This window comes from Cyprinodon tularosa, unplaced genomic scaffold (assembly GCF_016077235.1).
Source record: "Cyprinodon tularosa strain WSP-4 unplaced genomic scaffold, ASM1607723v1 ctg462, whole genome shotgun sequence".
NCBI lineage: Eukaryota > Metazoa > Chordata > Actinopteri > Cyprinodontiformes > Cyprinodontidae > Cyprinodon > Cyprinodon tularosa.
In genome coordinates this window covers 436,787-464,178 of record NW_024039188.1, presented here as the reverse complement: position 1 = coordinate 464,178, position 27,392 = coordinate 436,787, and the positions used below count along the sequence as shown (strand labels likewise).

General features: G+C 38.8%; 1 protein-coding gene across 1 annotated transcript; it reads left to right on the top strand.

The window, feature by feature from the left end:
• On the top strand, positions 1–26,889 carry LOC119793875 (rho GTPase-activating protein 8-like). Its single transcript, XM_038301159.1, has 13 exons — positions 1–126; positions 409–450; positions 10,036–10,170; positions 11,444–11,531; positions 11,610–11,741; positions 16,922–17,008; positions 19,155–19,253; positions 19,330–19,440; positions 19,514–19,587; positions 19,663–19,740; positions 25,162–25,290; positions 25,364–25,467; positions 26,321–26,889. Exons 2-13 carry the CDS (start codon positions 411–413, stop codon positions 26,516–26,518), a joined length of 1,275 nt encoding a protein of 424 aa, XP_038157087.1. The 5' UTR covers positions 1–126; positions 409–410; the 3' UTR covers positions 26,519–26,889.
• The last annotated feature ends 503 nt before the right edge of the window (positions 26,890–27,392 follow it).

The window sequence follows — 27,392 nt, the reverse complement described above, 5'->3', positions numbered from 1 at the left end:
CCGTTCTGCGCATGCGCAGACCGCTGCAGCCACTTTGGAGGAAGTTTGGGAGAAAAAAACCTGCTGGAGTTTCTGCTCCTTAGTTTCCTGTCTGGAGATTAAAGTGGGATTAAAAGCTCTTCACAGGTACAGCAACGGCTTCATTTAACCCCTGGATGTTATTGTTGTTAAAATATTAACAGTTTATCCGCTAAAATGGGCTTGAAGGCGTTAATGAGGCAGGCCAGGTGTTCCACGCATGATTCGCCCGCTGCGTGTTTTACCTGCTGACAAGCAGCGACGTGTTTTCCCTTCATTCTGACTACTTTTAAACATTTAGTGGCTTTTTAACGCGGATAAAAGTTCAGTTTAGCTCTTTATTAGTCAGAATTATACGAAGTTTAAGTTTTGTTTCTCTTTTGCTTGAAGGAATGACTGAGTCATCAAATCTGGAGCAGCTCGCAGAAATAGGTGAGTAAAGTCTGGATAATTATCATGCTTTCACCAGGGGCGGATCTAGGGCACCAGGGGCCCTGAGGGTGAAGATGAGACTGAAGACTTTCTGGTAAAACCCGTTCTAATGTAAAATATGACAGATTACTGGATTAAGTACATTTCTAGTATAGATTCTATCCTCCTCCATAACATGGGGAGAAATGAATTCACCTGCAAGTCTTTAACTGTGTTTTTCCAGGGGTGGAAAGGAATGAATTACATTTACTCAAGTTACTGTAATGGAGTACTTTTTATGAGTAATTTGTCATTTTCTGAGTAGTTTTTGAAATATGTAATTTTTACTTTTACTCGAGTAAATTTTAACCTAAGTAGTTTTACTTCGCTACATTTAAAACCCCTCACGTTGCTGAGTTAAAAAATAAAAAATACTGATGATGAAAAAATTAAATATGGCCGGAAATGTAAACCCCTGCGTCACGGAACCGACACTTAATCGCCATTAAAAAATAGAAGAAGACTTTTGACTTTTAACAGCACTTTATTTACACAATGCAAACATGTAAGCAATTGATGTAAAAACTAGTGTCAGTTAAAATCATTAAATGAGGAGCTTGTTAATAACAGCGGCATCCTGATGCGTTTTAGTTTGATTTCTGGGATCTTTTGGGTTTTAATTTTGTGTGCATTTTGAAAACTTTAAAACGTAGTTTAAATTTCTTTATTCCTATCATGGTGTCTGTTGGACAGTAGGATTGAACATTGTTTGCACTTTATGGTTCAGGTTGTGACTGTCCTTCTGCTGTGAGGAAGTATGTTCTTAAGCCCAGCTGATCGTTTGCAGTGTGGATTTCCACTGAAATACGCCTTGAAATCCCTTAAAACACCTTGTGCTCAATTCCCTTCATGACTCATCCTTTTTTTGCATTAAATAACTCAAAGTAACTAAGTAACTTTTACTCAAATTACATTTTAAATGAAGTAATTTTGTACTTTTACTTGAGCAAATTTTGAGATGGGTAATTTTACTTTTACTCTGAGTAAAATTTAGGCAAAGTAAAGATACCTTTACTCAATATTTTATTACTCTTTCCACCTCTGGTTTATTTCTCTCTTCATCAACAACCAACTCTGTGGATTTGGTGACATTTGATCATTATTTGCTAAAGTTATGAGAGGAGAATCATATATTTTAGCCACCTGATATAATTTTTTTGCCCCCATCATATGGGAAAAAAAATAAAGAAATCCTGTAAATTTTGAAACTGTTATTTTTCTATATTATGTTTGAAAATTTTTTTTTTTTACATTTTGAAATCTAAAATAATTAAAATAAATATGACTGTTGGTTTAATTTTTATGAGATATAATTTAAATTCTCAACTTTTTCTGAACTTTTTTTTTTTTTGGAATATTGGTAGATTCTTAGATAAACATTTAAATAGAAAGTATATGTCATAAAGATCATCAAAGGAGGAACGGATTATATCAGGTGGCTAAAATATATGATTCTCCTCTCATAACTTTAGCAAATAATGATTAATTGTGACCTAATCCAGAGTTTGTTGTTGATGAAGAGAGAAATAAACACAGTTAAAGACTTGCAGGTGAATTAATTTAATCCCATGTTATAGAGGAGGAACAGATTATTTCAGGCAGCTGAACAAAATAAAGAGCAGCTGTTTCCAAATTCTCAAAAACTGTTATTTGTGATATCATGTCGTATACTAGAAATTTTCTTAATCCAGTAATCTGTGATAGATTAGAACAGGATTTAACAGAAAGTTTACTCTCATCTTTTCAGGAACTCTTAATTTCTGTGTCCTGCTATCAGCCAGTTTCCATCCTCTTATATCAGCAATGAAATATTATAAATACTCACTATGTGTTGGGAAGCTGTGTTTGGTGACTGACTTTTATTTTATTTTATCTTAAGTGGGAGAAGTTGGAAAAAACAGATTCTATTGGCATAAAAAAAAAACAGATTAAAAAGGATCTCATCTATTTATTTATTCATTTAACAATTTTATAAACAACAGCTGCTGATTAAACTGGATGTTAAAATGATTATAGGAGTTGTTTTTAGCGAGAAATTGATCCGAAACGCCGTGAAAATGATCCCATCCACCATGTCTGCCTCTCTGGCTTCAATGCGCTCCCGACATGAGGGGAACTTCATTTAACACCGGGACAAAAAACATCAGTCTGTTTAGCAACAGCTAGAGGTGACAACTTCTTCTTCTGCATGGGAATGCTACAGGCTGCTTTCCTGTGCATGCTGCCACCATCTGGTGAATTCCAGTACTGCTTATTTTACTCTTGGTTGAGGCTCTTAGGGAAACATCCGGGGCTGTGGCCCAAGGAGCCCCCCCCTAGATCCGCCACTGGTTTTCATCATCAGAGAAGATAAGTTGGGATTCTCTGGGATTGTTTGTTTTAAATCTCTACATATGTTGAGTTTACTGTTTAAGATTAATAATCCACCACAGGCCAAGAAGCACTAAAATATAGATATTTTTTTTCCCCCCAACAATACTTTTATTTTATTTCTTTTTTTTTTTGTACAGATATATCTGCCATATAACCAATACAATCAACAAACGTCATCTTAGGCAAATATCTGCATATATTTCTTTGAGGATATAGAATATAATAGTCCATTGCCCTTGTTTAACCTTTAGGTCCAACATTAATCTTTTCTTTATCTGGCTTTTTTCGTTTTGAGACGTTTGAGAAGTCGACTCCTTCAACAAATTTCCAGAAGTGTTTCCCAATGTTTTAATTAGCTTTTCCCTTTTTTGGAGATATGTTATGTTCCAGAGGTAAAGTCTCCAGCATTTGCCTGATCCATTGTTTGATACCTGTCTTTTAGCTTGTATTAGACAAGTTTCAATAAATAATTGTTCACATTTGGTAAACAAAGTCTTTTTTGGATACAATCTTAAAATAAAAAAAAAGATCTAGTGCAATATCCTTTGAGACAAGATGTTCTACAGTATTTTTTATTGCTCTCCAAAAGTTTTGAATTTTCCTGCATTCTCAGATCCAATGAAACAAATCCCCTTTTTCAACTAAACATTTATTGCATATATCTGCTTTATTAGGATTGTAGTGATTTAAATTGACTGGTGTTATATAGATTTATAATAATCATTTGTATTGCAGTAACCTTAGTTGTAGGGAAATCATATTTAAATGTCAAATCATTCTGGCTTAAACATGTATATGAATATTCTCTTTATCAGATGATATTGTCCCAAAAGTTAGAAAATTTCTATTTAAAAAAAAAATCCTGTCTTTAAATCTATGTTTTTCCGTTATCTTCTGCAGGCCAGTTACCGTATTTTCACGACCATAAGGCGCACCGTACTAAAAGGCGCAGTCTCAGTTATGTGTCCCATTTCTGTATTTAACACACACATAAGGCGCACCGGACTATAGGGCGCGTTTTTTATATACAGGTACATGTCCTCTACTACCTTTAAATACCTCTACTGCGTATTTAAAAATACAGCGGGGGGCAAAACTGAGTATGACTGTGCTTTATTCATGTATTTATTACAAAGTATTAATCAAACCTGGGAGCTGGCCGTGAGACAGACACATGGCAGATGACACAGCGCTGTGATCACTCCTAAATTAACCTAAAATCCTGAAACCTGCCGACGGAATATGTTCGCTTTTATTACCGGTATCCTGGTGCCTGCAGTTTAAATTATTTAGATGAAAAACACCTGCCAGCAGCCGCGGTGAGGCTGCTGTTGAAGGGATTTACTGTCGGTGTACCGCTGGTATGTGGGGGTCTGAGCGGCTCCGACAGAAATAGATAATCTGGATGAACTGACTGCAATTATTAAGTTTTCAGGTGGACTTTCTCACTTAAAAACATAATAAAACTACTTTATTCCCACTGATCACAGCAAATATAGCTGCAAGATTTAGATTATTTAGATGAAAAAACACCTGCCAGCCGCCGCGGTGAAGAGGAGGAGACCCGCCCAGAGGCTGCTGTTGAATTAAGTTTTCAGGTAGAAAAATAGAGCGGGAGCAAAACTGAGTATGATTGTGCTTTATTCAAGTATTTATTACAAAGTATTAATCGAACCCATCAAAGTCCTCATCCTCTGTTTCTGAATAAAACAGCTGCGCTAAATCACATGCCAATTTCCCCTTCTTCGCTGTCAGTCACTTTCCGTGCAGCGCGGCTCCTCAGAAATAATGCCGGCTTTTGCAAAAGCTTGAACAACAGAGCCAGCAGACACGTTAGTCCAAGCATCTACAATCCATCCGCAAACGGTGGCGTAACTTGCCCGGCGCTGCCTTCCACTTATCCTGAAACTGTGGTCTCCGTCTGTCATCCATCGCTCCCACGCCGCTCGCAGCCTTACTTTGAACGGCCGCTTCACACCGATGTCGAGCGGTTGAAGCTCCTTTGTCAGACCCCCGGGATAACGGCGAGCACAGCGTTCATTTGATTCACCTTTTTTTTCACATCGGCTGTGAGATGGGCACGCAGCGATGGTGATGCGTGGAAAAAAGCACCTGGTCTCCTCACATACACCTCCCTCAGCTACGCTTTCATCATCTCCTCATCCATCCAGCCTTTTCCATTTGCGTTAATATCATATGTCATCAGAGCGCTGTCTGTCTCGCTGTCAGCTCCCAGATCAGCTTCTCTGATTGGTTGATGCGGCGCGTCCAGCAGCAAAACTTCAATTTTTCCATCTCGAGCAGCAGCAGCGCGTTGGCGGTGCGTCAGATGCTTAAACGCTCCTGCTGCTCAAAACGCGCTGCAGGACCTTTTGCTGCACCTATACGCGCGTCAACCATTGACTTTGCATGTAAACTCGCTGCTTCTGCTGCACCTGCTGGGTCCGGTTCACACCGATGTCGAGCGGTTGAACAGCGAGCACAGCGTTAATTTGTTTCCCCATGTTTTTCACATCAGCTGTGAGATGGGCACGCATGGAGTTACATATTAACAGCGATGGTGATGAGTGGAAAAAAAACACCTGGTCTCCTTACATTCAGCCACTCTTTCATCATCTCCTCTCTGAGGTGGTCTCAAAAGTCGCAGTTACAACACACATAAGGCGCACCGCACCAAAGGGCGCACCGCACATTTTGAGGAAAAAAAAGACGTTTAAGTGCGCCTTATAGTCGTGAAAATACGGTAGTTCTACGTCAGCCTGAACACCTAAATTCGGCCAATCATTTATCAACGTTCATCTGTCAATCAAAGGTTTTCGGTCATAGCATCTTGATTCATATGTCGCAGCTAATATACGCAACGGTTGAAATCAGAATCCTTTCCTTTCCCATTGAGTTGCGTCCCAGTGTTCACGGGGATGGACGTCTGTGTCTTCGGCAGGCGTAGAGCTAACAGATTCCTTTTGTGGCCCATTGTTTAAATACAATCTGCTCTTCCAGGAGTAAAATCCTGTTTTCCCATATTGGAGTAAACTCTAATAGTAAAACTGATTCTTTTGTGAATTTCTTTACATCTTACCATATTAAGATCACGTTTTTAACAATAGGGTTAAAAATACAAATCCTTTTAGTTGACCTGGTTGTGTTTCAGCTTTGACATCCATGAACGGAAATGTTTAGCACAGAGTTGGCTGAATGATGATGTGGGCAGTGCCGTAACTTTCTGAAGGAGTGGAGGGGACAGCCCCCACCAATAATTTCCACTGATTTCCTTCAGCCAACAGTAACTGGGGTTGGATGCAGCTGTCTGTGTTCAGAGCGTTTTCACTCCGTGTTTTTTTCCTCGCTCTCCCGCTGCTTTAGAATCCCTCCTCTGGGTGAAATATCATGTGATCTGTCGCTTTGGGACGTAATATTATTTTGGGGTCACTATTCACTGCGTACAGAGCCGCTACGTGGAGGAGAAACACAGCAGCACTCAGTGAATTTTAACCGGCAGCTACTTTCATATATGTTTAGGTGAAATTTAGGAGACCGGTTGGTTAAAAAAAATTAGAGATGCCACAGAAAAATCAATTTGTTACAAATACGGAGTTTTTTCAGCTAAAAATTACAACAGATTGTACATTTATGAGTTTAAAAGCTGGGCTTCTCAGGACCATTAGTCAGAGTTACAGACTAAATGAACACAGATCTGTTGTTTTCAGACTGCAGAGCTTCTAGAGATCCTGAAAATGATTTTCTCTGGCATCATTATATCGGTACACTGGTTCATCAATCTGATTTAAAGCAGAACAGAGACACAATTAGGGACAGCTGCTGATTTAAAGGGGAAACAGATTTATTAGGATATGCAACATGCAATAAAATATATCCCCATGTTTAAAGAAAAAATGCTATAATAAAATTTAACATATCTTTTTGTCTTTTTTTAAATAGCTGTGCAGCAACCCAGAGTCAGCCAGACTCACAGGACACAGAATTAAAACTAAAATATTAGAAACCTGCAAGAATTAAAGCACAAATAATACAAATCAGTGTGTAAATGACTTTTAAAATATAAGTTTCAATATATAGACTTTGGCTCTCAATGATAAATGGGACAAATTTCTATATTTGATTTGCTGCTTGTGAAGGAGGACAATCACTGATGCAGCTGAAAGGGAAGCCATGGAAGGATGGAATGATGGATGGATGGATGAAAGGAAGTGAAGTTGTGTCCATTCTAGGGATGCAGGATCTATTGATGTTGGCATCAGATATCTGCTGTTATTCGTCATTTTTTATCCATTGTTTTTTAGCCCTTTATAATTAAAGCACTAAAGGCAGTAGGGTTTTCCCGATACTAACATTTTCAACTCCATACCGATACTTGGGAAAATATTCGATTTTCGATACCACGAGGATAAAAACAAAGAAATATTTTTACTAATAAATAAAATACAAAAAATAAATACAATAAACAATGAGAACAATATTTAGAGGTTTTATGCTGTGCACAATATCAAGCAAGCTTGATTAAAAAAAATTAACTAAAGTGTTCTTCCCTTGTCTCTGCTTTACACACATAACAATGACACTAACCAGTGAGCAAACTAAAATAATTGCTGTATTCTAAGCAGCTGCATCTATTCCAAAAAAATCTGAAACTGAAAAGTGCACAAAATTATTCAATCACACAGGGTTCAGAAAGTGCATTTCCCTCTATTCTGCACTCTAGATGAATGACTCTAGGTGCCACTGGTGGTAGCACTGGCCTGAACTTGCTTTTATTTTCATAGCTGTTTATTCTGTTTATTTTCATAGCTTCTGGGGACTTGGCATCATTTTTCCATTGTTGGTCAAACATAGTCGGCTGTGTTTGATGGTGTTTGGACTAGGGATGCAGGATATAATCGGCCCCCTATTGGTATCGGCCTTAAAACTGAATATCGGACATCGGCCACCCCACCGATATTTAACCCGATATTTGATCAGCTTCTGAGTTTCTAAAGTCTAAAAAAAAAAAAAAAAAATACTACTTCTTCTTCTTCCTCAAAAACTTCTTTTTTACAGACTTAAAAACTTCTAAAGACGAGGGAAAAAATATTGATCCATTAAAATATCCCAATATCTTCCTATGCTGATATATTGCCATTTAAAAACACCATATCAATCTCTTTTACTAATGAAATATTGCTATATGTCATCGTTATGCTACGAAATCCCCCGAAAATTCACCAATGTTGCCATATTTTTATATGTTGATATATTGACGCGGTATCGATCTATTTTACTAACAAAATCTCACAAGAATTTGCAAAATATCACGAGAGTTTGTAACAGAACGATGAAATTTCACGAGATTTTGAGAGTAAAATAGATCGACACCGCGTTTTTAAAAATCTATTTGATATCAGCATATGAAAATATATTTGAGTTTATTATTTTTCAAAGTGTCAGAAATGGATAACAAAACTGCTATTTTCAATGACTACTTATTTTTGTCCAGCTTTAACATCGGTATCGATATCGGTTATCGGCTACATGAGTTTTAAAATATCGGCATATCGGATATCGGCCAAAATCCCAATATCGTGCATCCCTAGTTTGGACGCAGGTTTACTTCTCTCTGCTTCATTTCTGTGACTTGAAGAGCACTTTCCAGTCACCAACATTTATGTAAATTTATTCTCAATTAACGTAAGATGGACATATTACTTGCCTGATTTATTTATGTAGTTTATGATCATTAACGTGACGTTGGTCTTGTATAGCTAGCTGTGGCTGGCGTCAATACTTGTGAAAAAGAGTATCGTATTCGGATACAATGTTTTAGTATCGATACCTTTTTAAGTATCGATACGTTTGACGACCCTAAAAGGCAGGGATCTGTCTGTAACTATAAATATCAGTGTTCTGTGGTTCTCTTGTGTTCTCAACAATAGGAAAGCTTCCAATAAATAAATGTTTGAGCTCATTTTTGGAAAATGTAAACCCTATAGAAAGCGTTCAGGTTGAGTAGCTGTAGGTCCAGCAGCCCCCACCCTTAGAGCGCCCCCACTTATTTTTATCGCTAAGTTACACCCTTTGACGTAGGTAGCATTAGAATACTGCTAATATGTGTAAAAGTTGCATGTTTTAAAAGAGTCAAGACACCTTCTGTTTGTTTTTATTGTTTTTATCTTCAACATTTAAATGTCTGGGTTCACTTGGTTCAATATAAACGGTCAGATTGATGAAGCTCCATCTGAAGGAAAAAGCCTTCCTCACTATATATACTGTGTTTGTTCATTTCTAAACATTTCAATATTGTTTTCTGGTATTTTTAAATCATTTAGATTATCTGTTATTTATTGGACAGGTTATTAATCATATTTCTTGAAGTCTGAAAAGCTGTTTTAGCCTTTAGGTTAGTTTGTGCAGCTGTAAAGCATGGTGGTGGCCGCATCATGGTGTGGAATGGCTTTATAATGGTGCTGATTATGGGGAAAATTTATAGGAAAAAACTTTTTGTGAACTTCCTCCTGGTTAGAGTTGTGAGGGACTCCCATTTCCATTTGTTTTTGTGTTTTTAAAGAAAATATGAATCTATCTGAGAAAGCTCAGGGTTCAGATCTCCGGCTCTACCTAAATGTTCTTAAACAGATAAATAAAGTTTTATTCAGCGGGAAAGAGTGGAAAATCTATAGACCTCACTTAATGCAGCGACGTGATTAAATTTTAACAGGAAATCCACAGATTTCCTCCTTCTTCACCCAAACTCTCATCATTTAAGTCCAGATCTGTTTAGCTGATTTATTAGAGCTGTTCTGCAGATCAGTTCCAGCTTTACAGCTCCATATCTGGTTCCTACATTGTCTGTGTCGAAGTAAAGCTTTTTTCGGCAGCTCTCTGTGAGCAAATAATTTCCTCTTCCTTATCGGAGCCAAATGTTTGTAACAAGCTTCCCCCTGAGCTGCAGACAAACAGCTGAAACAGGATTACAGAGAGTTTCCTCCCAGTCTGCTGGCTCTGCTCCAAGCTGCTCTTTCCCTCATTCTCACTGTTGTTTCTGGTAAAAGATAAGAACGTCAGTTACTAAACAGTGGGTGGGGGGGTGGGGGCGTATTTCCTCCTGCTTTTATCTGTTGCATGCAGTCATCACAGGGTTGGATAATTGTTTCTAATATTAACTCTTTGCTGTCATTTCAGAGCTGCAGAAAGAGGAAGATGAGGATGAGGAGCTGCAGCAGCAGAGCGTCCCTGATGGTCCCAGCAGCACGTTCAGCCCTGATCCATCCCATCCCTACTATGATGTCGCTCGCCATGGAATCGTCCAGGTTTCAGGTCAGCGACTGCACTTACTTTTTGTTTTCCCTTTATTTTTAAATGTTTAATTCCCAGAAAATAAAATTATTTATTACTATAAACAAATCCCAAGATTGAAGACACAAACCGATTTAATTTTAGAGCATTTATTATTGAAAGATTTGAATAGAATAATCCAAAAATGCCTCCGCTGTAGCATTCTGGCAAATATCAGTCAGGCTCTGCATGAATGAGCAGCAGCACCCTCTAGTGGATGGTTCTAACACTACAACAATTAAGAAATTCCTTATAATTGGACGTTATCAATTAATCTGATGGCGCCTATTTTACTCTGATTAACTATTAGTCCTCAAATTCTTATAGTTTGATTATTTATTTATATCCCCACTGTTCATATTTCAATATTATCATAAACTTTGAAGTAGAAATAAAACAGTTAACCAAACTAACTTGATTCATGAGATTGTCTAGGGTTTCCGTGGGTCATTAAAAAAATCATTAAAAGTCATTAAATTATTATTATTTTTTTTTAATTAAGGCCTTAATTGGCATTAAAATTAATTAAATGTTATTATTGTGGCATTTAAAATGCTTTAATAAAAAAAAGATGTTTATAAAAACAATTTCTTACTATATTCTTAGTTTCTTCTATTATATCAGATATAACTGGTTCTGCTTGTTTGGGCAGAACTGCTTCTGGTTTACGGTAAAGCGTATGTTCGGATAAGAAGCTGAAGGTGGAGAAAAAACTAGAAAATGGAAACTTTGACAAAAGTGTCTGGAAACGAGGATTCTACTTGTACTTGTTGATGGCAGTAAAATTATTTCTAAGAGCAATAAAAGAAAATTAAAAAGCATTAAATTAGAGTTATTCATTCCTGTATAAACCCTGTTGTCTCTATTATCAATAATTATACTACAAATGGGAAAAATATGAATGTAAAAGAAAAAATAAGCGGTATTTGGATCTCAAAGATTTCCTCATTTGTTCTTTTTTTTAAAGAGGGAAAAAAGCTGTTTTAAAAAAACAGTAATTATCAGACATATTTTCTTTTTCCAACCAAACCCTTGTTCCAATGTTTCTCTGGTTTTCCTGTTTCCTGCTGCATGACAGACATTAATTACTGCTTTAATTGGAACTAGTAATGGATTAACACTGATCAGACTGACGGATGTTCTAATTTAATGGATTATCTTCTTATTCAGTTGTGGAGATTTTGAAGTAGTTGATGTTGGTATCATTGGTCGCCGCTCCTGTTTACTAACCTGAAGCTGCGGCCTCCTCCTGCAGGAGACGATAACTATGGCAGGAAGCTGATTGTCTTCAGCAGCTGCTGCCTCCCGCCGTCGCACCAGCTGAACCACCGCCGCCTCCTAGAGTAAGCCCCAGACAGGACCTGCAGAATGTTAACAAAGCTCTTCCCCTCCTGATGGTTTTCACCGCTTTCCTCCTGCAGATACCTGAAGTTCACACTGGACCAGTACGTGGAGATGGACTACATTCTGGTTTATTTCCACTACGGCCTGAGGAGCAGCAACAAGCCGTCTCTCAAGTGGCTGCGTGAGGCCTACAGCGAGTTCGACCGGAAGTAGGTGACCTGCAGGAAATTCCCCATAATGGGAGCTTGAAATTAAAATCTCTAAATGTATAACAGACCCTGAAACCCTTAGAAACCTGATCTGCTCCGTCAGGAATCTCCAGACTATAGTTTAAAGCTTTAAAGAGGCTGAAGGGAAACATTTCAAAGCTGCTAATCATTAACCACAGGGGGTTCTGCAGCCCTGTGATGTCACTACAGGAATCAGGAATGTGTTTTAAAGTCTCCTTAACACTAGAATCTGACCGGCCCTCAGTTTGAATGGTGACATTTTCCCCAATGGAACTCATGAGTAGTGATGATGTCATCAACTGAAATGATTCTAGTGTTCGATATAAACTTATTATGGATATGTGAACCTTAAAACAGGTCTAATATATATTTTTTAAAGGCTGCATTGTGTGCTATTATTATTTGTGGTCTAAATTTTTATTTAAAAAATTAATCGGTAAAATAAGACTCTTTTACTACACAGGTTAAAAGTTTGAAATTATAATTTTATTTACAGTAACTGATTAATTACACCTGAATACCTTTTCACTTTATTACAAACGTCATATTTTTGTGCAGCGTGACGCTCCTGCGCTGTTTTCTTTGCCTCGTCAAAGCGACTCTTCAGCAGTCAGGGGTTAATAACCTGCGGAGCGCATCTGGATAAAATCTCTGCGTCAGACGGTGACGTTCAAACAGCTGCTGAACTAAACCAACGCGTTCATAGCTGCTATGTCCAGGAGATCGTAAAGTTCAGCCACAGGCCGCCTCCGCTTGGAGCTTTTACAGAATCCTTTCTAATCATTCGGGGTGTAAATCACATCCATCATGGCGATTCGATTCATTATCGATTTCCTGACCCAACGATTCAATTATTTTCGATACTTAAGAATAAACCATGATATGATTAATTGGTTAATTATTTTTTTTTACCTTACAGGCTAGACAATGTTTCAAATTTGAAATAAATCAATGAAAGCTGTAATATCGTTATGCATTTTTTTTATTTTAGAAACAACAGCAAATAACAGAAGTAGAAAAGTTTTACTCCATCTATTCCTATTAAAACCTCATTCACTGAAAAATAATAATCCCCCTGCGTTATTGATTCTGAAAGGCTTTGCATCAAAAAATACTGCACAATATCAGTGCAATGAGTGCAATGCAATACCTCGGCTCCAGACTCCGCCCCCTCCACAGACGCTCCGCTGCTCCTCTCCCAGATTGTAGCTGACCGCAGACAGCGCCGCAGACAGGAGGCCGGCTTGTTTTGTTTTTAATGACCGAAATTGCGTAAAACAACTCGTGAAGTTTGACCCGCTAGCAGAGCGAGGTGCGCGAGAACGCTGGGACCCTTTTTCCACCTGGATCTCCGCTCTTTTTGGCCCTCATGTCCCTCCGTCGTCGGACTAAACTCGCCCCCACTTCCTCGCCGCCTCGGCCGTATCTAGACCCACAGCGTGTAGCTCAGACCACGCTTCAATATTGAGCATAAATCAAAAATGTCTGCATCAAGCTCACTGCAACACACTGCTGTAAGAGTATAACCAGGTAGGAGGGCAAAATAGGTTTAGCGCCATCGCAGCACGGGAGGAGAATTACGCCCAGGAGCAAATGGATAAAAATAGACCGGAGGAAAAAAAAACATGAATCAATTCTCTTCTGGACGCATCGATGCATCGATACAAAACGATTATTATTGGCACCCCTACTAATGATCTGATCCAACTCATCCATAGGCAGTTCTAGGCAGGGGCCAACGGGGGCCAGTGCCCCAGGAGAACTGATCCTGGCCCCTTAACTTGAAACATACACAACAAAAACATAACATATGACTATTTTATAGAAAAGGGTGCATTTTGCCTCAACTTGAATGAGTAGCTAAGACAATTTACTCAAGATGATGATTTCAATAAAAAAAAAAAAAAAAAAAATCCATATTATTTCCAAGTAGTTTGTATGTAATTATCTTATTTTTCAGGGAAAGATAAAATTTTCTTTAGCAATCATTTTATTTACCTGCTCATTTCAAGAAGTTTTTACATTTTAGATGATTTTTTTGCTGTGTCATACTAGAAAAGTTGGATCATTATATCCATTCACAGAATGGACAGCAAGACAATCTTAGATCTTCAGATTTATATACTTTTTATTATGAGAATATCTATGGTGATTACAGTCTTATTTAGATATGAGCAGGTTTTTATCATCATAATTTTTGATCTGTTTCCCCATTAAAAAAACTACCCCCCCTGCCCCCCCTGGCAGTGGCGGATCTAGACTTTTATCCTTGGGGTAGCAAGGGGGTGGCCGAGTGTATTTTAGGGGGGCAATGGTTTATACTTAAAAATAACAAAGTTTATGCACTAGCGTTAATGTCGCAGCAGAAAACACCAACCGTCTGTAAGCAATCGAGTGCTGTATACCTGTTCATGTCAAGTTTAAATTATTATTCACTATCATTTATTTCTACATGGACTTACAGATGTTGGTCCTGTCTTATGTTCTTCTTTGACATGTCATGAGTAATGACTTATCATTCTTGTGTTATACTCTATATGTACACACACACACACACACTTCTTTCAACATCAAACTTCCAGGGGCTACAGATGAAAGCCAACTAGTCTGTGGTTATCTTTGGTGCATAATTTACAAGTTAATTAAGGCTTATTGACCTTTCTTATATAAACCTTGTAAGCAGTAATTTGCAATCATATTTAAGTAGCCACATACTAAGCAGACAAAAGTTGCAATTTTGAGTACAATTTGTAGTTTATTTATGCACAAAATGAATATGGTACATTCTTCAACTCTCTGATAACAGAAACACAGATCAAAGATCCCACTCACCCAGCATACAAACTGTTTTCCCTACTACAATCAGGGAAGCACATCTTCAGGCTCTGGTTGCTCTGGGTCTGGGTCGTCGTCCTGCTCAGAAGCCTCAGAGCCTTCCTCAGAAGGAACTATATTGTGAAACAATATTAACAATGAAAATAATATAAATAAATAATGTTAATGTACTGACTGAACTTGGCATTTCTGACTTGCTCTGACCTGATGATGGTGGGCTGTGTTGTGCCTGACACTCCTCGGTAATGGTTCCAGGTTGGGACCTGTCATCGTCTTGGTCCACTCTCACACCTACATAGTAGAAAAATATTTATTTAACAGTATGATCAAAATCAACAACCATTGTCTAAAACTGAACATACAACAATAACCAACATTCATAATAATGTTTAACATAACTTAAAATGACTGAACTGAACATCTGAAATAATGTTAAATATAATTTAAAATAACTGAACATGTGACTGCTTCTGTATGTTCAAACCTGGCGATGATGACAGGCTGGATTCTGCCGGACTTTCCTGACTAGTCCCAGGATGAGGGCTGCCGGGGCTGCTGATCTGCTCTAAGCCTGATCTGTTTCTCTTAAAGTAGTTATAAATCGTGCCTCCCTGTCTTTTCATTCTCAACCGGAAAAAAAAAACGTTTTATTACTTATCAAAGCAAAATGCAACATTTCGTGTCCAAAATGATGCACAAGGAAATTAATGAATACAGACTACATTTTTACAGCCTAGAAATATCAGAACACAACAATAAGACATGTCTAGTGACTGCAATCTATCCATTCAATTAAGGTTTCAGCCTGCCATAACTTTACTGGCTAACTACATCGGTCGTGAATTATCTACGACTAGTAATGCCCTTCATGACATGGGCAAACGGTTCTGATCAAAGATATTGCTGGTTTCATAATTCAGAAGGTTCTAGACACGGACATTAAAAAAAATGAAATAGTTTCTGTTCTCGTCAGCAGTATTTTCAGCAGACATGGGCATGAAATCACAGAAATTGACACTGAAACGCATCAATATCACCCACCTGTCTGTTTACAGCCAGACTAGCTTCTAGCCACCCTTCGTGAAAAGCAAGGGCTTCTCCTTATCATTCTGATTTATGAAACGGACATCAATTGAACAGAGGATGATCCTCATTGACTGAACTTATCAAATTGAGCTTCTTTTATGAATATAATCTGTGGTCGTGCAGCCTACTCACCGATATGCGTCAGTCGGTCCAAATGAGAATAAAATCCATCTCGAGAGCGCACAGCCTTTTCCCAAAGAATGTTGTTTGTTAACTAATGTTATGCTTGTTGCACTCGGTGGCTCCACAGCCGCTTTAGTTCTTCTTCTTTCACCCTAGATTCACGACTGGAAAGGGGCTGCATAGCGCTTGCTGCATTGCGCCATCTACTGTACAGGAAGAACATCGCAGTCAAAGACTTCAAACGTGCAACTGTTTTAGCGGTGCCGTCAATCAGCTGGGGTGGCAGTTGGGGTAGCCAATCAGATTTCGGGGGAGTCAATTGCTCCCGTAGCCACCCCTATAGATCCGCCCCTGCCCCCTGGTAAGCTTAGTCTAGAACCCCCACTGGACACATCCAGGCCGACCTGTGAGTGATTATAGTCGACTCTGGTTCTGCTTTTAGGCCGCTGAGTGGAGCAGCTGAGGTGTGGGCAGTGCTTTCTAAAACTGAACAAAAGTTTCCATATTATGGGTCACTGGTACGTCTGCGTTTTCCCGTGGGTGGGTGATCATCCTCGGACTCGCTGTCAGAATCTGAGCCGCCTCCAACCCAGTCCTCCTCGCCGGTCTCTCCCTCTCCACCCGAATCGCTATCATCAATCTCTTTTCATTTCTAAATCCTGTTTCTCTGTTAGATTTCTTCTGAAGCCATTTTTCCATATTAGCCAAAGAGTTCTAGGTAGGATACTGGTTCCTAGGCAACGGTACCAATGGCAATCAGCTGGAAGAATTTACAAATCAACTAGTAGAGCCGTCAAAATGACGGATGTGGGAGATCGGGGTGAAATTAACCATATTTATTTTTTATGTTTTTATTTTTTTTTAAATATACGTGGAAATGAAGGTAAAATAGAAACAGGAGAAGTTAGTTAACATGAGCAACATATGATTAATGTAAATATTTCCCTTTAAAATCTCATGACCATCAAAATGACAGTGGGGAGTTCTAGTGTTAAATAAAACATGTCTGATGAAGAAGAAATGAAAGAGTCGAGTTTAAACAAAACAGATTGAACAAAAAAAGTTTCCTTTTGGTGTTTTATGAGGAACAGCTTCTAATCAGGCTTCACCTGCAGGTACAAGAAGAACCTGAAGAAGCTCTACGTCGTACATCCTACTAACTTCATCCGGATCGTCTGGAACATCTTCAAACCTCTGATCAGGTCAGAACGTTTCCTTCAGCTTTAATCCAGCCGTAGAAACAGATTTTATTTCTATCTAGTTCTGTTCGTTACCAATCTGCAGCGTTCATTACATGGACGATTCACAGTGCTTTACATAAATAATTAGATTATAAAATAGAAGGAAGTAAAAGCAAAAACATTTGTTAAACATTTGGACCTTGAAAAAAACAGAATAAAAAAAAAAATACAGGTAGAGCAGAAAATAAAACAGTTTGGTCAAAATCCTAAACTAATGATGCCTCAGTTAACAGTTTAACTCCGTCAGTAAAAGCGGCTCTAAACTAACTCTGACTTCTAAGATCTCAGGCTTTCAGCTCTTTTCCAGTCTGCTGGGAGTTTGTTCCAGATCAGTGGAGCATAGATGCTGCTTCTCCATGTTTGGTTCTAGTTCTGGGTGGACAGAGGATGCTGGATCTAGGGCCGGTTCTCAATGTGTACTTGTGCGTTCTCGTGTCCTCGTGAAACGTCATCAGCCTCAGCACTAGTACTGTTCCAGTTCACAAGAACAAGAAGACAGAGAACAGACAAAGTCCCCGGATGTTCTTCCCGCCCCTCCCTCTTTACCCAGCATGCATCAGAGCAGACTTGTCCGTTCTCCAGACTGACAGCTGTCCCAGCATGCACTGCGGCAGCAGCAGCTTCCAGGTTAGCTTACGCATCTCAGAGTATAAAGATGAAAGTTCTCTTTTCTGTTGCTGCTGTTCAATAAAAGTACGTTTTAAGATCATTTAAGGTGAGAACATTATACCTTTAAGTGTCTCTATATGAAACATTTAAAGATTCAATGCGTAATTTAGAAAAAAAGTTCAGATGTTGAGAGCACCGCAGCAACCAGTGGAGCTGTGAGGCTAATCGCAGCCAGGGCTAACGTTAGCCCGTCTGCGGCGGCCAGGGCTAACGTTGGCCCGTCTGCGGCGCTGACATAACAGATCTGTTATGGATTGAGCTGCTGATCTATTCAGTGATTTCTAGACTAACAGAAGGATTTTAAAGTCTGTTCTCTGTCTGACTATTTAAGAAAAAACTCATAATTTATTCTAAACTAGACATAAATACATTTTTCTTTCTCCATCTCTGATTTGAGCGGAAATAATAACGTCAGTAATAATCTCCTCATGCTAATGCTAATGCTAATACTTCAAGTATTATTGAAACAACCAGATTGTTTATTTTTCCCTCAATGTATCGAGGCAGTAAATTAATTCTGCAGCTGATTGTTTATGTTTACTGGCAGAATCTAAAGCTACGCCTTAACGATGAAGTTTGTATTTAATATGCAAAAAAGAAACTTTTGCTTTTATAAGGAAATGAATCAAAGGGACATTATTGTGAAAATAAAAAATAGGTTTTAGGGCAAAAAAGTAAAATCTACTCACATTTTCTATTTTTGTTCAGCATTACTAATAGTTTGAGAAATAAATTTTATTTTCAAATAATTGATGTGGTTTGTATGTCGTTTTTATTTTTTTTTTTATCATCTTTTAGGTATATGGTGTTTTATTAAGAACATTTTAACTCCAAAAACTGAATAAACTGAATAAATCAGATTGAATGATAATCATCAAGTTGGAATGAATAGTGAGAATTAATTATCTGTTGATTTTATTTTATTAACTTTATTCAATATTTAAATTCCTCTGTGTCCAAACTTTATGATGTGATGTTATTTATTTTTTCCATACTTTATAATCTGCTGCTTATTAACAAATGGATAATCTAGACTATTTTTAACCATCTTAACTAATTATGTAATATTTTAATCAGAACAATGAACATGAACAGATTTTTTTGTTGTTGGAAAGAAAAAGTATAAATAAATGAAAAATCCAAAACTTCTGTTTCACTGAAAAGAATCAGTGAAATATTTTGTGATCTTAGAGACGACGATTTTGTCACTTTTTCACCAGTAATGCTTCTTATATTTAAACTAGTTTGATAATTTTTGTAAAAGAAGGAAGACGACGACTTTATAGTAAAAGTCAGTAGATAGTTTGGGTCGATTTACTATGAAATAATAGAAATAAAAAAGTTTTTAGGACGAGTTCTGATTAAAAATCAGCAGATTTAAAGTCAGTCTTTTATTTGATGGCTGTTTTTCTTAAATTTTCTCCCTTTTGTTTCTCAGCCATAAGTTCGGGCAGAAGCTGACGTACGTGAACTACCTGGCGGAGCTGCAGGAACACCTGAACTACGAGCAGCTCTTCATCCCCGCAGACGTCCTCAGGCAGCTGCTCCTCCTCTCCACCTCCTCTCTCCTCTACCGTTAGCATGTTGCTCATCACCTGTGTTTATCATGGCAGGCACGACGAGAAGCTGCGAGCGGCCCAGAAGGGCGGGCCCCCTCCCTCTGTGAAAAAGCCGCCTCCCCGCCCCCCTCTGCCCACGCAGCAGTTCGGCGTCAGCCTGCAGTAGTGAGTGGCTGCTTTTAGTTCAGCTAAAGGATGTAGATCAGTGCGCTGTGGATCAATACCTGCTTTCTGGCAGCATCAGGGAGAAGAACCGTGAGGCGCTCATCCCTCCTGTGATGGTTCAGACTGTGGCCTACCTGAAGGAGAAAGGTGAGCCCCCGCCTGTCACGGTGCTGAAGCTTAATTAACCTGGAATAACGTCTTTCTACCTGCTGGATGTTTCAGGTCTGAGGACGGAAGGGATCTTCAGGCGTTCGGTTCGTGTTCAGATCATCAAGGATGTCCAGAAACTCTACAATCTGGGTGAGCCGCTTCCTCCCTCCATCAGTCGCTTGGTTTTAAATCAGGTTGAGTCGTAGAACTCGGCTTCCTGAAAGCACGGATCCGTTCTTAGTTTAAATTTCCTGAATCTTATTGGTTACTTTAGTAAAAATAGCAAACACCACTTTTCAAAATGGTGGTGAAATTGTCTTTAATGGTTACTTCTCTGGAACCTTCTAAGTACTTTCTGAAATTCATATCCTAATGTTCCTGGAACTCACATTTTACTTTCCTGATAGTTATTGCTGGAAACTAAGATTTCTTTATTAAATTACATTCCGGGATATTTCAGGTTATTTGTTGGAATTATTGGGGTAGTTTTTGGAAACCTTTCCATGAACTTACTTGATATTTTCATGCAAGGTTCAGTTCCTGCAGCCCATGGGCTGTTTTCTAAAAGCTTAGAGGGAACTTTCTTTAAAATGGTCATAGAATGATTCTATAGGGTATCTGGTAGGGGTGCACCGATAAATCAGCCGGCCGATCGATTGGCCCCGATTTCCTTGATTTAGGGTTATTGGTGATCGGCCGATATTTACATATGAAACCGATCTTAACCACCGATCTTCTACCTCCGCGAGTGTCTTAAAATCAGTTGCTATTCCATATTTTTTCTGCTCTTAGAGACGGCTGACTGAAAGACCCGCCCACCGGGTCGAGTGAACTGTAACAACAACAAGCAGCTATGTCGTTGGTTTGGAAAGAAGGAGACGAAAAGCTCGCAATTTAAGGCCGAAATTAGTCGGGGTGGAACAACTTCCAAAAGCTTTAATACTACAAACCTCATTCGCCATTTAAGAAACCACCACGTCACTGAATATGCAGCATTTGAAAAGATCAAACTAGGGCTAAAGCGAAAGCCACCGGAAGAAAAGAGTCCGTCGGTGGCCCGCTGTTAGCTCTTATGAGCAATGAAAAAAAACAAAGCTACTACGAGGAAACCGATCTCTGCCCGATTCACAGCATTGAAAGGGAACACCTGTTTAGCTTGGCTGGATGTAGTTAGAGGTAGTTAGAGGTAGTAGAGGAGAAAAGAAGTCGCCTGAGTGGTGAAAAAGCAGAAATGCTTTTATTCATCAAGAAAAACCTTCCACTAGTGCTCAAGTGACTCCAATAAGACTGAGATGGATGTGCTCTCTTCGTCCTCTGGCATGGGAGCTGCCTTGGAGCTCGTCTGCCTGGCTGTGTGTTTCCTGGACGGGGCCGCCTTTTACAGCTGCTTTTTGTATCTCTGCTTCTGTCTCCTTGAACCCCAGTGGGCCTCAGCAGATGGCCGCTCACACTGAGCCTGGTTCTGCTGGAGGTTTCTTCCTGTTAAAAGGGAGTTTTTCCTCTCCACTGTCGCTACAAGCATGCTTAGTGTGGGGGATTGTATTTGAGTCAATGAGTCAATGCAATCAACTGGTTTTCCTTAGATAGAAAACTTTGTATCGATTTGACTGTATGATCTGGTTGAACTGTAAAGTGCCTTGAGATGACATGTGTTGTGAATTTGGCGCTATATAAATAAACTGAATTGAAAATAAACTGAATTGAATTGAGATCAAAGCTTACCCCTGATTATGTTGTATTGTAAGATTTTGCAAGTTACTGTTTAGATGGCTTATACATTTAAATGGGCACAAAGCTGCTGCATGGGGGGGGTTTCTTTTAAGTTGCTAGAATTTTCTCAAAGGACCTTGAACCTTGTGATTTTGTAAAAGCAAAAAACTGCTGTGCACTTTATTTTTGGTAAGAACCTTAAAACAGTTCTCTAATCTGATCTTTTGTTGAAGTTTTGTTTTTTGAAATGTAAAAAAATTGTTTTATTTAATTAATATTTATTATTTAATTCATTTCTATGTCAAGGCTCTACCTCAGTTAGAACAAGTTTATAATGGTTCAAGGCTATTGTTCAAGGGCATGTTTTTCAAGAAAAGATTGTAACATTGAAAGTGAATTGCGATCTTGTAACACAGTGTTGGTTATAGCAAAAAAAACGTATAAAATCGGCATCAACCAAAATCAGAATCGGCAGGTCAGACTTTTTATAGATCGGTGATCAGAAATCGGCCAGAAAACTCGGTGCACCCCTAGTATCTGGTCCTTCAGGTCTCTAATAGGGCGATAGAATGATTCTATAGGGTATCTGGTCCTTCAGGTCTCTAATAGGGCGATAGAATGATTCTATAGGGTATCTGGTCCTTCAGGTCTCTAATAGGGCGATAGAATGATTCTATAGGGTATCTGGTCCTTCAGGTCTCTAATAGGGCGATAGAATGATTCTATAGGGTATCTGGTCCTTCAGGTCTCTAATAGGGTGATAGAATGATTCTATCGGGTATCTGGTCCTTCAGGTCTCTAATAGGGTGATAGAATGATTCTATCGGGTATCTGGTCCTTCAGGTCTCTAATAGGGTGATAGAATGATTCTATAGGGTATCTGGTCCTTCAGGTCTCTAATAGGGTGATAGAATGATTCTATAGGGTATCTGGTCCTTCAGGTCTCTGAATAGGGCGATAGAATGATTCTATAGGGTATCTGGTCCTTCAGGTCTCTAATAGGGTGATAGAATGATTCTATAGGGTATCTGGTCCTTCAGGTCTCTAATAGGGTGATAGAATGATTCTATAGGGTATCTGGTCCTTCAGGTCTCTAATAGGGTGATAGAATGATTCTATAGGGTATCTGGTCCTTCAGGTCTCTAATAGGGCGATAGAATGATTCTATAGGGTATCTGGTCCTTCAGGTCTCTAATAGGGCGATAGAATGATTCTATAGGGTATCTGGTCCTTCAGGTCTCTAATAGGGCGATAGAATGATTCTATAGGGTATCTGGTCCTTCAGGTCTCTAATAGGGCGATAGAATGATTCTATAGGGTATCTGGTCCTTCAGGTCTCTAATAGGGTGATAGAATGATTCTATAGGGTATCTGGTCCTTCAGGTCTCTAATAGGGTGATAGAATGATTCTATAGGGTGTCTGGTCCTTCAGGTCTCTGAATAGGGCGATAGAATGATTCTATCGGGTATCTGGTCCTTCAGGTCTCTAATAGGGCGATAGAATGATTCTATCGGGTATCTGGTCCTTAAGGTCTCTAATAGGGCGATAGAATGATTCTATAGGGTATCTGGTCCTTCAGGTCTCTAATAGGGCGATAGAATGGTTCTATAGGGTATCTGGTCCTTCAGGTCTCTAATAGGGTGATAGAATGATTCTATAGGGTATCTGGTCCTTCAGGTCTCTAATAGGGTGATAGAAGGGTTCTATAGGGTATCTGGTCCTTCAGGTCTCTAATAGGGTGATAGAAGGGTTCTATAGGGTATCTGGTCCTTCAGGTCTCTAATAGGGTGATAGAATGATTCTATAGGGTATCTGGTCCTTCAGGTCTCTAATAGGGCGATAGAATGATTCTATAGGGTATCTGGTCCTTCAGGTCTCTAATAGGGTGATAGAATGATTCTATAGGGTATCTGGTCCTTCAGGTCTCTAATAGGGTGATAGAAGGGTTCTATAGGGTATCTGGCCCTTCAGGTCTCTAATAGGGTGATAGAATGATTCTATAGGGTATCTGGTCCTTCAGGTCTCTAATAGGGTGATAGAATGATTCTATCGGGTATCTGGTCCTTCAGGTCTCTAATAGGGCGATAGAATGGTTCTATAGGGTATCTGGTCCTTCAGGTCTCTAATAGGGTGATAGAATGGTTCTATAGGGTATCTGGTCCTTCAGGTCTCTAATAGGGCGATAGAATGGTTCTATAGGGTATCTGGTCCTTCAGGTCTCTAATAGGGTGATAGAATGATTCTATAGGGTATCTGGTCCTTCAGGTCTCTAATAGGGCGATAGAATGATTCTATAGGGTATCTGGTCCTTCAGGTCTCTAATAGGGTGATAGAATGATTCTATAGGGTATCTGGTCCTTCAGGTCTCTAATAGGGCGATAGAATGGTTCTATAGGGTATCTGGTCCTTCAGGTCTCTAATAGGGTGATAGAATGATTCTATAGGGTATCTGGTCCTTCAGGTCTCTAATAGGGCGATAGAATGATTCTATAGGGTATCTGGTCCTTCAGGTCTCTAATAGGGCGATAGAATGATTCTATAGGGTATCTGGTCCTTCAGGTCTCTAATAGGGTGATAGAATGATTCTATAGGGTATCTGGTCCTTCAGGTCTCTAATAGGGCGATAGAATGATTCTATAGGGTATCTGGTCCTTCAGGTCTCTAATAGGGCGATAGAATGATTCTATAGGGTATCTGGTCCTTCAGGTCTCTAATAGGGTGATAGAATGATTCTATAGGGTATCTGGTCCTTCAGGTCTCTAATAGGGTGATAGAATGATTCTATAGGGTATCTGGTCCTTCAGGTCTCTAATAGGGTGATAGAATGATTCTATAGGGTATCTGGTCCTTCAGGTCTCTAATAGGGTGATAGAATGATTCTATAGGGTATCTGGTCCTTCAGGTCTCTAATAGGGTGATAGAATGATTCTATAGGGTATCTGGTCCTTCAGGTCTCTAATAGGGTGTGTAACATTGGTTGGGCTGAATATTAGCTGTTCTATGAGCCCTAATGCAGCCTGGTTAAAAGCCCTAGAATGAAACCACAGGTTTTCTTCCTTTTATGGTTTGATCATGAATATTTAGATGAGCTGTGCTCTGATTGGTTGGTTTACAACGAGCCAAGCTGCTGAGCAAAGACTCATCATAGCAACAAGCACTCACTCACTGAAACATCAGATTGTTGATATGGTAGGGGGACCAGATGTTCTCTTTTTCCCAGACATGTCCTACTTTTCAGACCTAAAAAAAATGTCCAGGGGGAATTTCAAAATCGTGCGGGATTTTGGTCGACTAGAGTGCAAACCTCTAATCTAATCCACACGTTGTGCAAGAATTATTGTAATCCCTGCACGCTCTCACTCACTTTAAATAACCGCTTAGTTGGTCTGTATCCTAATTTTGGAGCGTGACTAAAGTCCAGGCCAGAACCAAATAAGGCAACATCCCAGAGTTGAGGTCAACTCGTTGCTTTGTTTGCATTCCGCCATTTTATGGCGGAAGTTTAGAATAGTGAGATTTGCAGAGAAAGGAGGCGTTGATGGAGTTTGAACTTCTCTGTACGTCCATTTCACCCCCTGAACTATCGTTATTCATCTGTTACCATGGAAACTAGGTTTTGCATTCTATGATCCAGCAGAAGTCACTTCACTGGATCATACAGGTTACTTTCCTAAACTCTTTACTTTTTGGCAATAATCTGTAAATGAACCTGTGGGTTGTAGGAACGCTCCAATATCTTAAGTTATTTAGTATTTTAAATCGTGTTGCTTTGGTTCTGCGTTAAAGACACGGTGGAATCTGTTCTGCGTCTGTGTTGCAGACCAGTTCATATTTCTTGTTTGATATAAATCTTTGTTCAGGGAAGCCGGTGAACTTTGACCATTACCAGGACGTCCATGTTCCCGCTGTTATCCTGAAGACGTTCCTCAGAGAGCTTCCAGAGCCGCTCCTCACCTACAGAGTCTACGGCCAGGTCCAGGAGCTCCTCAGTGAGTAAAGCTCCTCAGACCGATTCAGGCTCTCAGCCGGCGGCATTTCAGTGACTCTGAATGAACCTTCCAGATGTGGAGAGCAGCCTGCGGGCGTCCAGATGCAAACAGCTGGTGGAAAGCCTTCCTGAGCACAACTTCATCGTGCTGAAGTTCCTCGTCTGTTTTCTGCACATGGTGAGTCTGACTGACTGAAAACCTGTTACTGAAAGGTCAGCTTCAGCATCAACCAGAGATGCTCTGATACGGATAATCCAAATGATTGTCAGAGAGAACCGTAATAAACTATAAGAAAATCTGCCATTATTATTATTATTAATCGAAGGTACATAAACTGTAGATTTTTATATGCAGGCTGATGGATTCAGATAAGATCAGAACATTTATGGCATCAACTTTCAGCTAATTCGTACAAATTGTTTTCTGAGTTAATGTCGTTCTGAGAGATCACACAGATATTAGAAAAAAGGCATATCGATGATTAAAGGAAACTAAACCGCAGATATTGTAGAAAATTAAAGGTAGTCAACAGAATACATTCAATTTTATCAGTTTAGTTAACTTTAAGCCTATGTATCATGTGTTTTCTATAAATATTTTATTTTTATATTGTATCATTTAATGTTTCTTTTATGTTTTTTACCAATAATTTGAACCTTAATTTTTTAATCCTCTTCCTCTCAGAAACTTTATATTCAATTACATTTGATCAGTTTTAAATATATTTATAAATGTATTCCAAGCTATAAAAGTCGAGATTTTTTCAACATTCTGGTCTAATTTAATAAAGATATAAGATTTTAAAAAGCTTTTTAAGAGCTGAAACTGATCATGAATATTTAAACTGCTGGATTTTATAATGTTTATCTAACCAGGGTTATTAAAATTTAAAGGTTTGGGTATTTATGTTGCTTTGTTCTATGTCTAGATTATGTTTTTAAGCCAATGCATTTAAAAATCCAAGTATTAATAAACTTTTGTCTGATGAAGCTGAATGGTTATGAGCTTAACGGTGTTTGGGTTCCTTCAGGTTTCTCAGGAGAGCATCATCAACAAGATGAGCGCCTCCAACCTGGCGTGCGTCTTCGGCGTGAATCTGGTCTGGCCTCGCCACGCCTCCATCTCCCTGAGCGCCCTGACGCCCATCAACGTCTTCACCGAGATCCTCATCGAACACTTCGGCACCGTGTTCGGCTCCCGCTGCCCACCTGCTCAGGTAACCCCGTGATCCAGGAGGAACGCTTCGGAGATCTGTTACACATCTTTATTATCAGAACACTAAAAAACTACCTTTGAGATTTATATTTTTATGCAGGAATCGGTTTTTTCTTTTTCATTGAAAATATTTAATGTGTTTAAATAAATAAAACCCAAACTCTAGAGATAATAATTAAAACTTTCTGTACATGTTGTTTGTAAGTGAAATAAATTGCGTCACAATGTAAAAATCCAATGAATATCAATCATCTTTTCTGGGTTTAAAACCCAAATATCAAATATAAAACTCCTTGTTTTATTTTAGTCTTAAAGGTTTCTGATAAAATTCTTTGAGTCAAACCGAAGAAAAACAATGTTGAGAATTAAACGTAAACATTTTTAACCCCAAATTATAATTTTTACTAATTATTTTCCTGGTTTTATTGACTTTAATTCAGTTTTAAGAAACTAGACACGCTTATTTGCTTTGTTTTTTATTATTATTCAACTTTACATTTGTTTGATTTTAAAAAGATGCATGAATAAATAAAATGTTATACTTTTAATTTCCAGTCCAACTCTAAATCTGAAATAGTTCAAGCAGGAGAGGAATTAAACTGGAAGAAAATTCACAAGCAGAGCTTTTTGTTCTTGAATTTAGTTTATTAATGATTCCATGTTTTTATAAGAACTTGGTACAAAAGGTGAGACTACTCTTCAACCATCCATCCTTCCATTAATCAGCGATTTAATGCATCAGAAAGAAGGAAAAACTACGTTGGCATATTTAAGACAAACACTTTCCTATACACACTATCCACTGGACGGTTCCTGGTTTCCACCGACGGACAGAAACGTCTACTTCACCTCCATCTACACAAACTGTTCTGGTTTCTCTTGGCTCC

Coding starts and splice junctions, on each gene's coding strand:
- LOC119793875 (XM_038301159.1), top strand. CDS start 411: ATGACTGAGTCATCAAATCTGGAGCAGCTCGCAGAAATAG. Junction 11,742..16,921: donor TACAGCGAGTTCGACCGGAA/GTAGGTGACCTG, acceptor CTTCACCTGCAG/GTACAAGAAGAACCTGAAGA. Junction 19,441..19,513: donor TTCGGCGTCAGCCTGCAGTA/GTGAGTGGCTGC, acceptor GCTTTCTGGCAG/CATCAGGGAGAAGAACCGTG.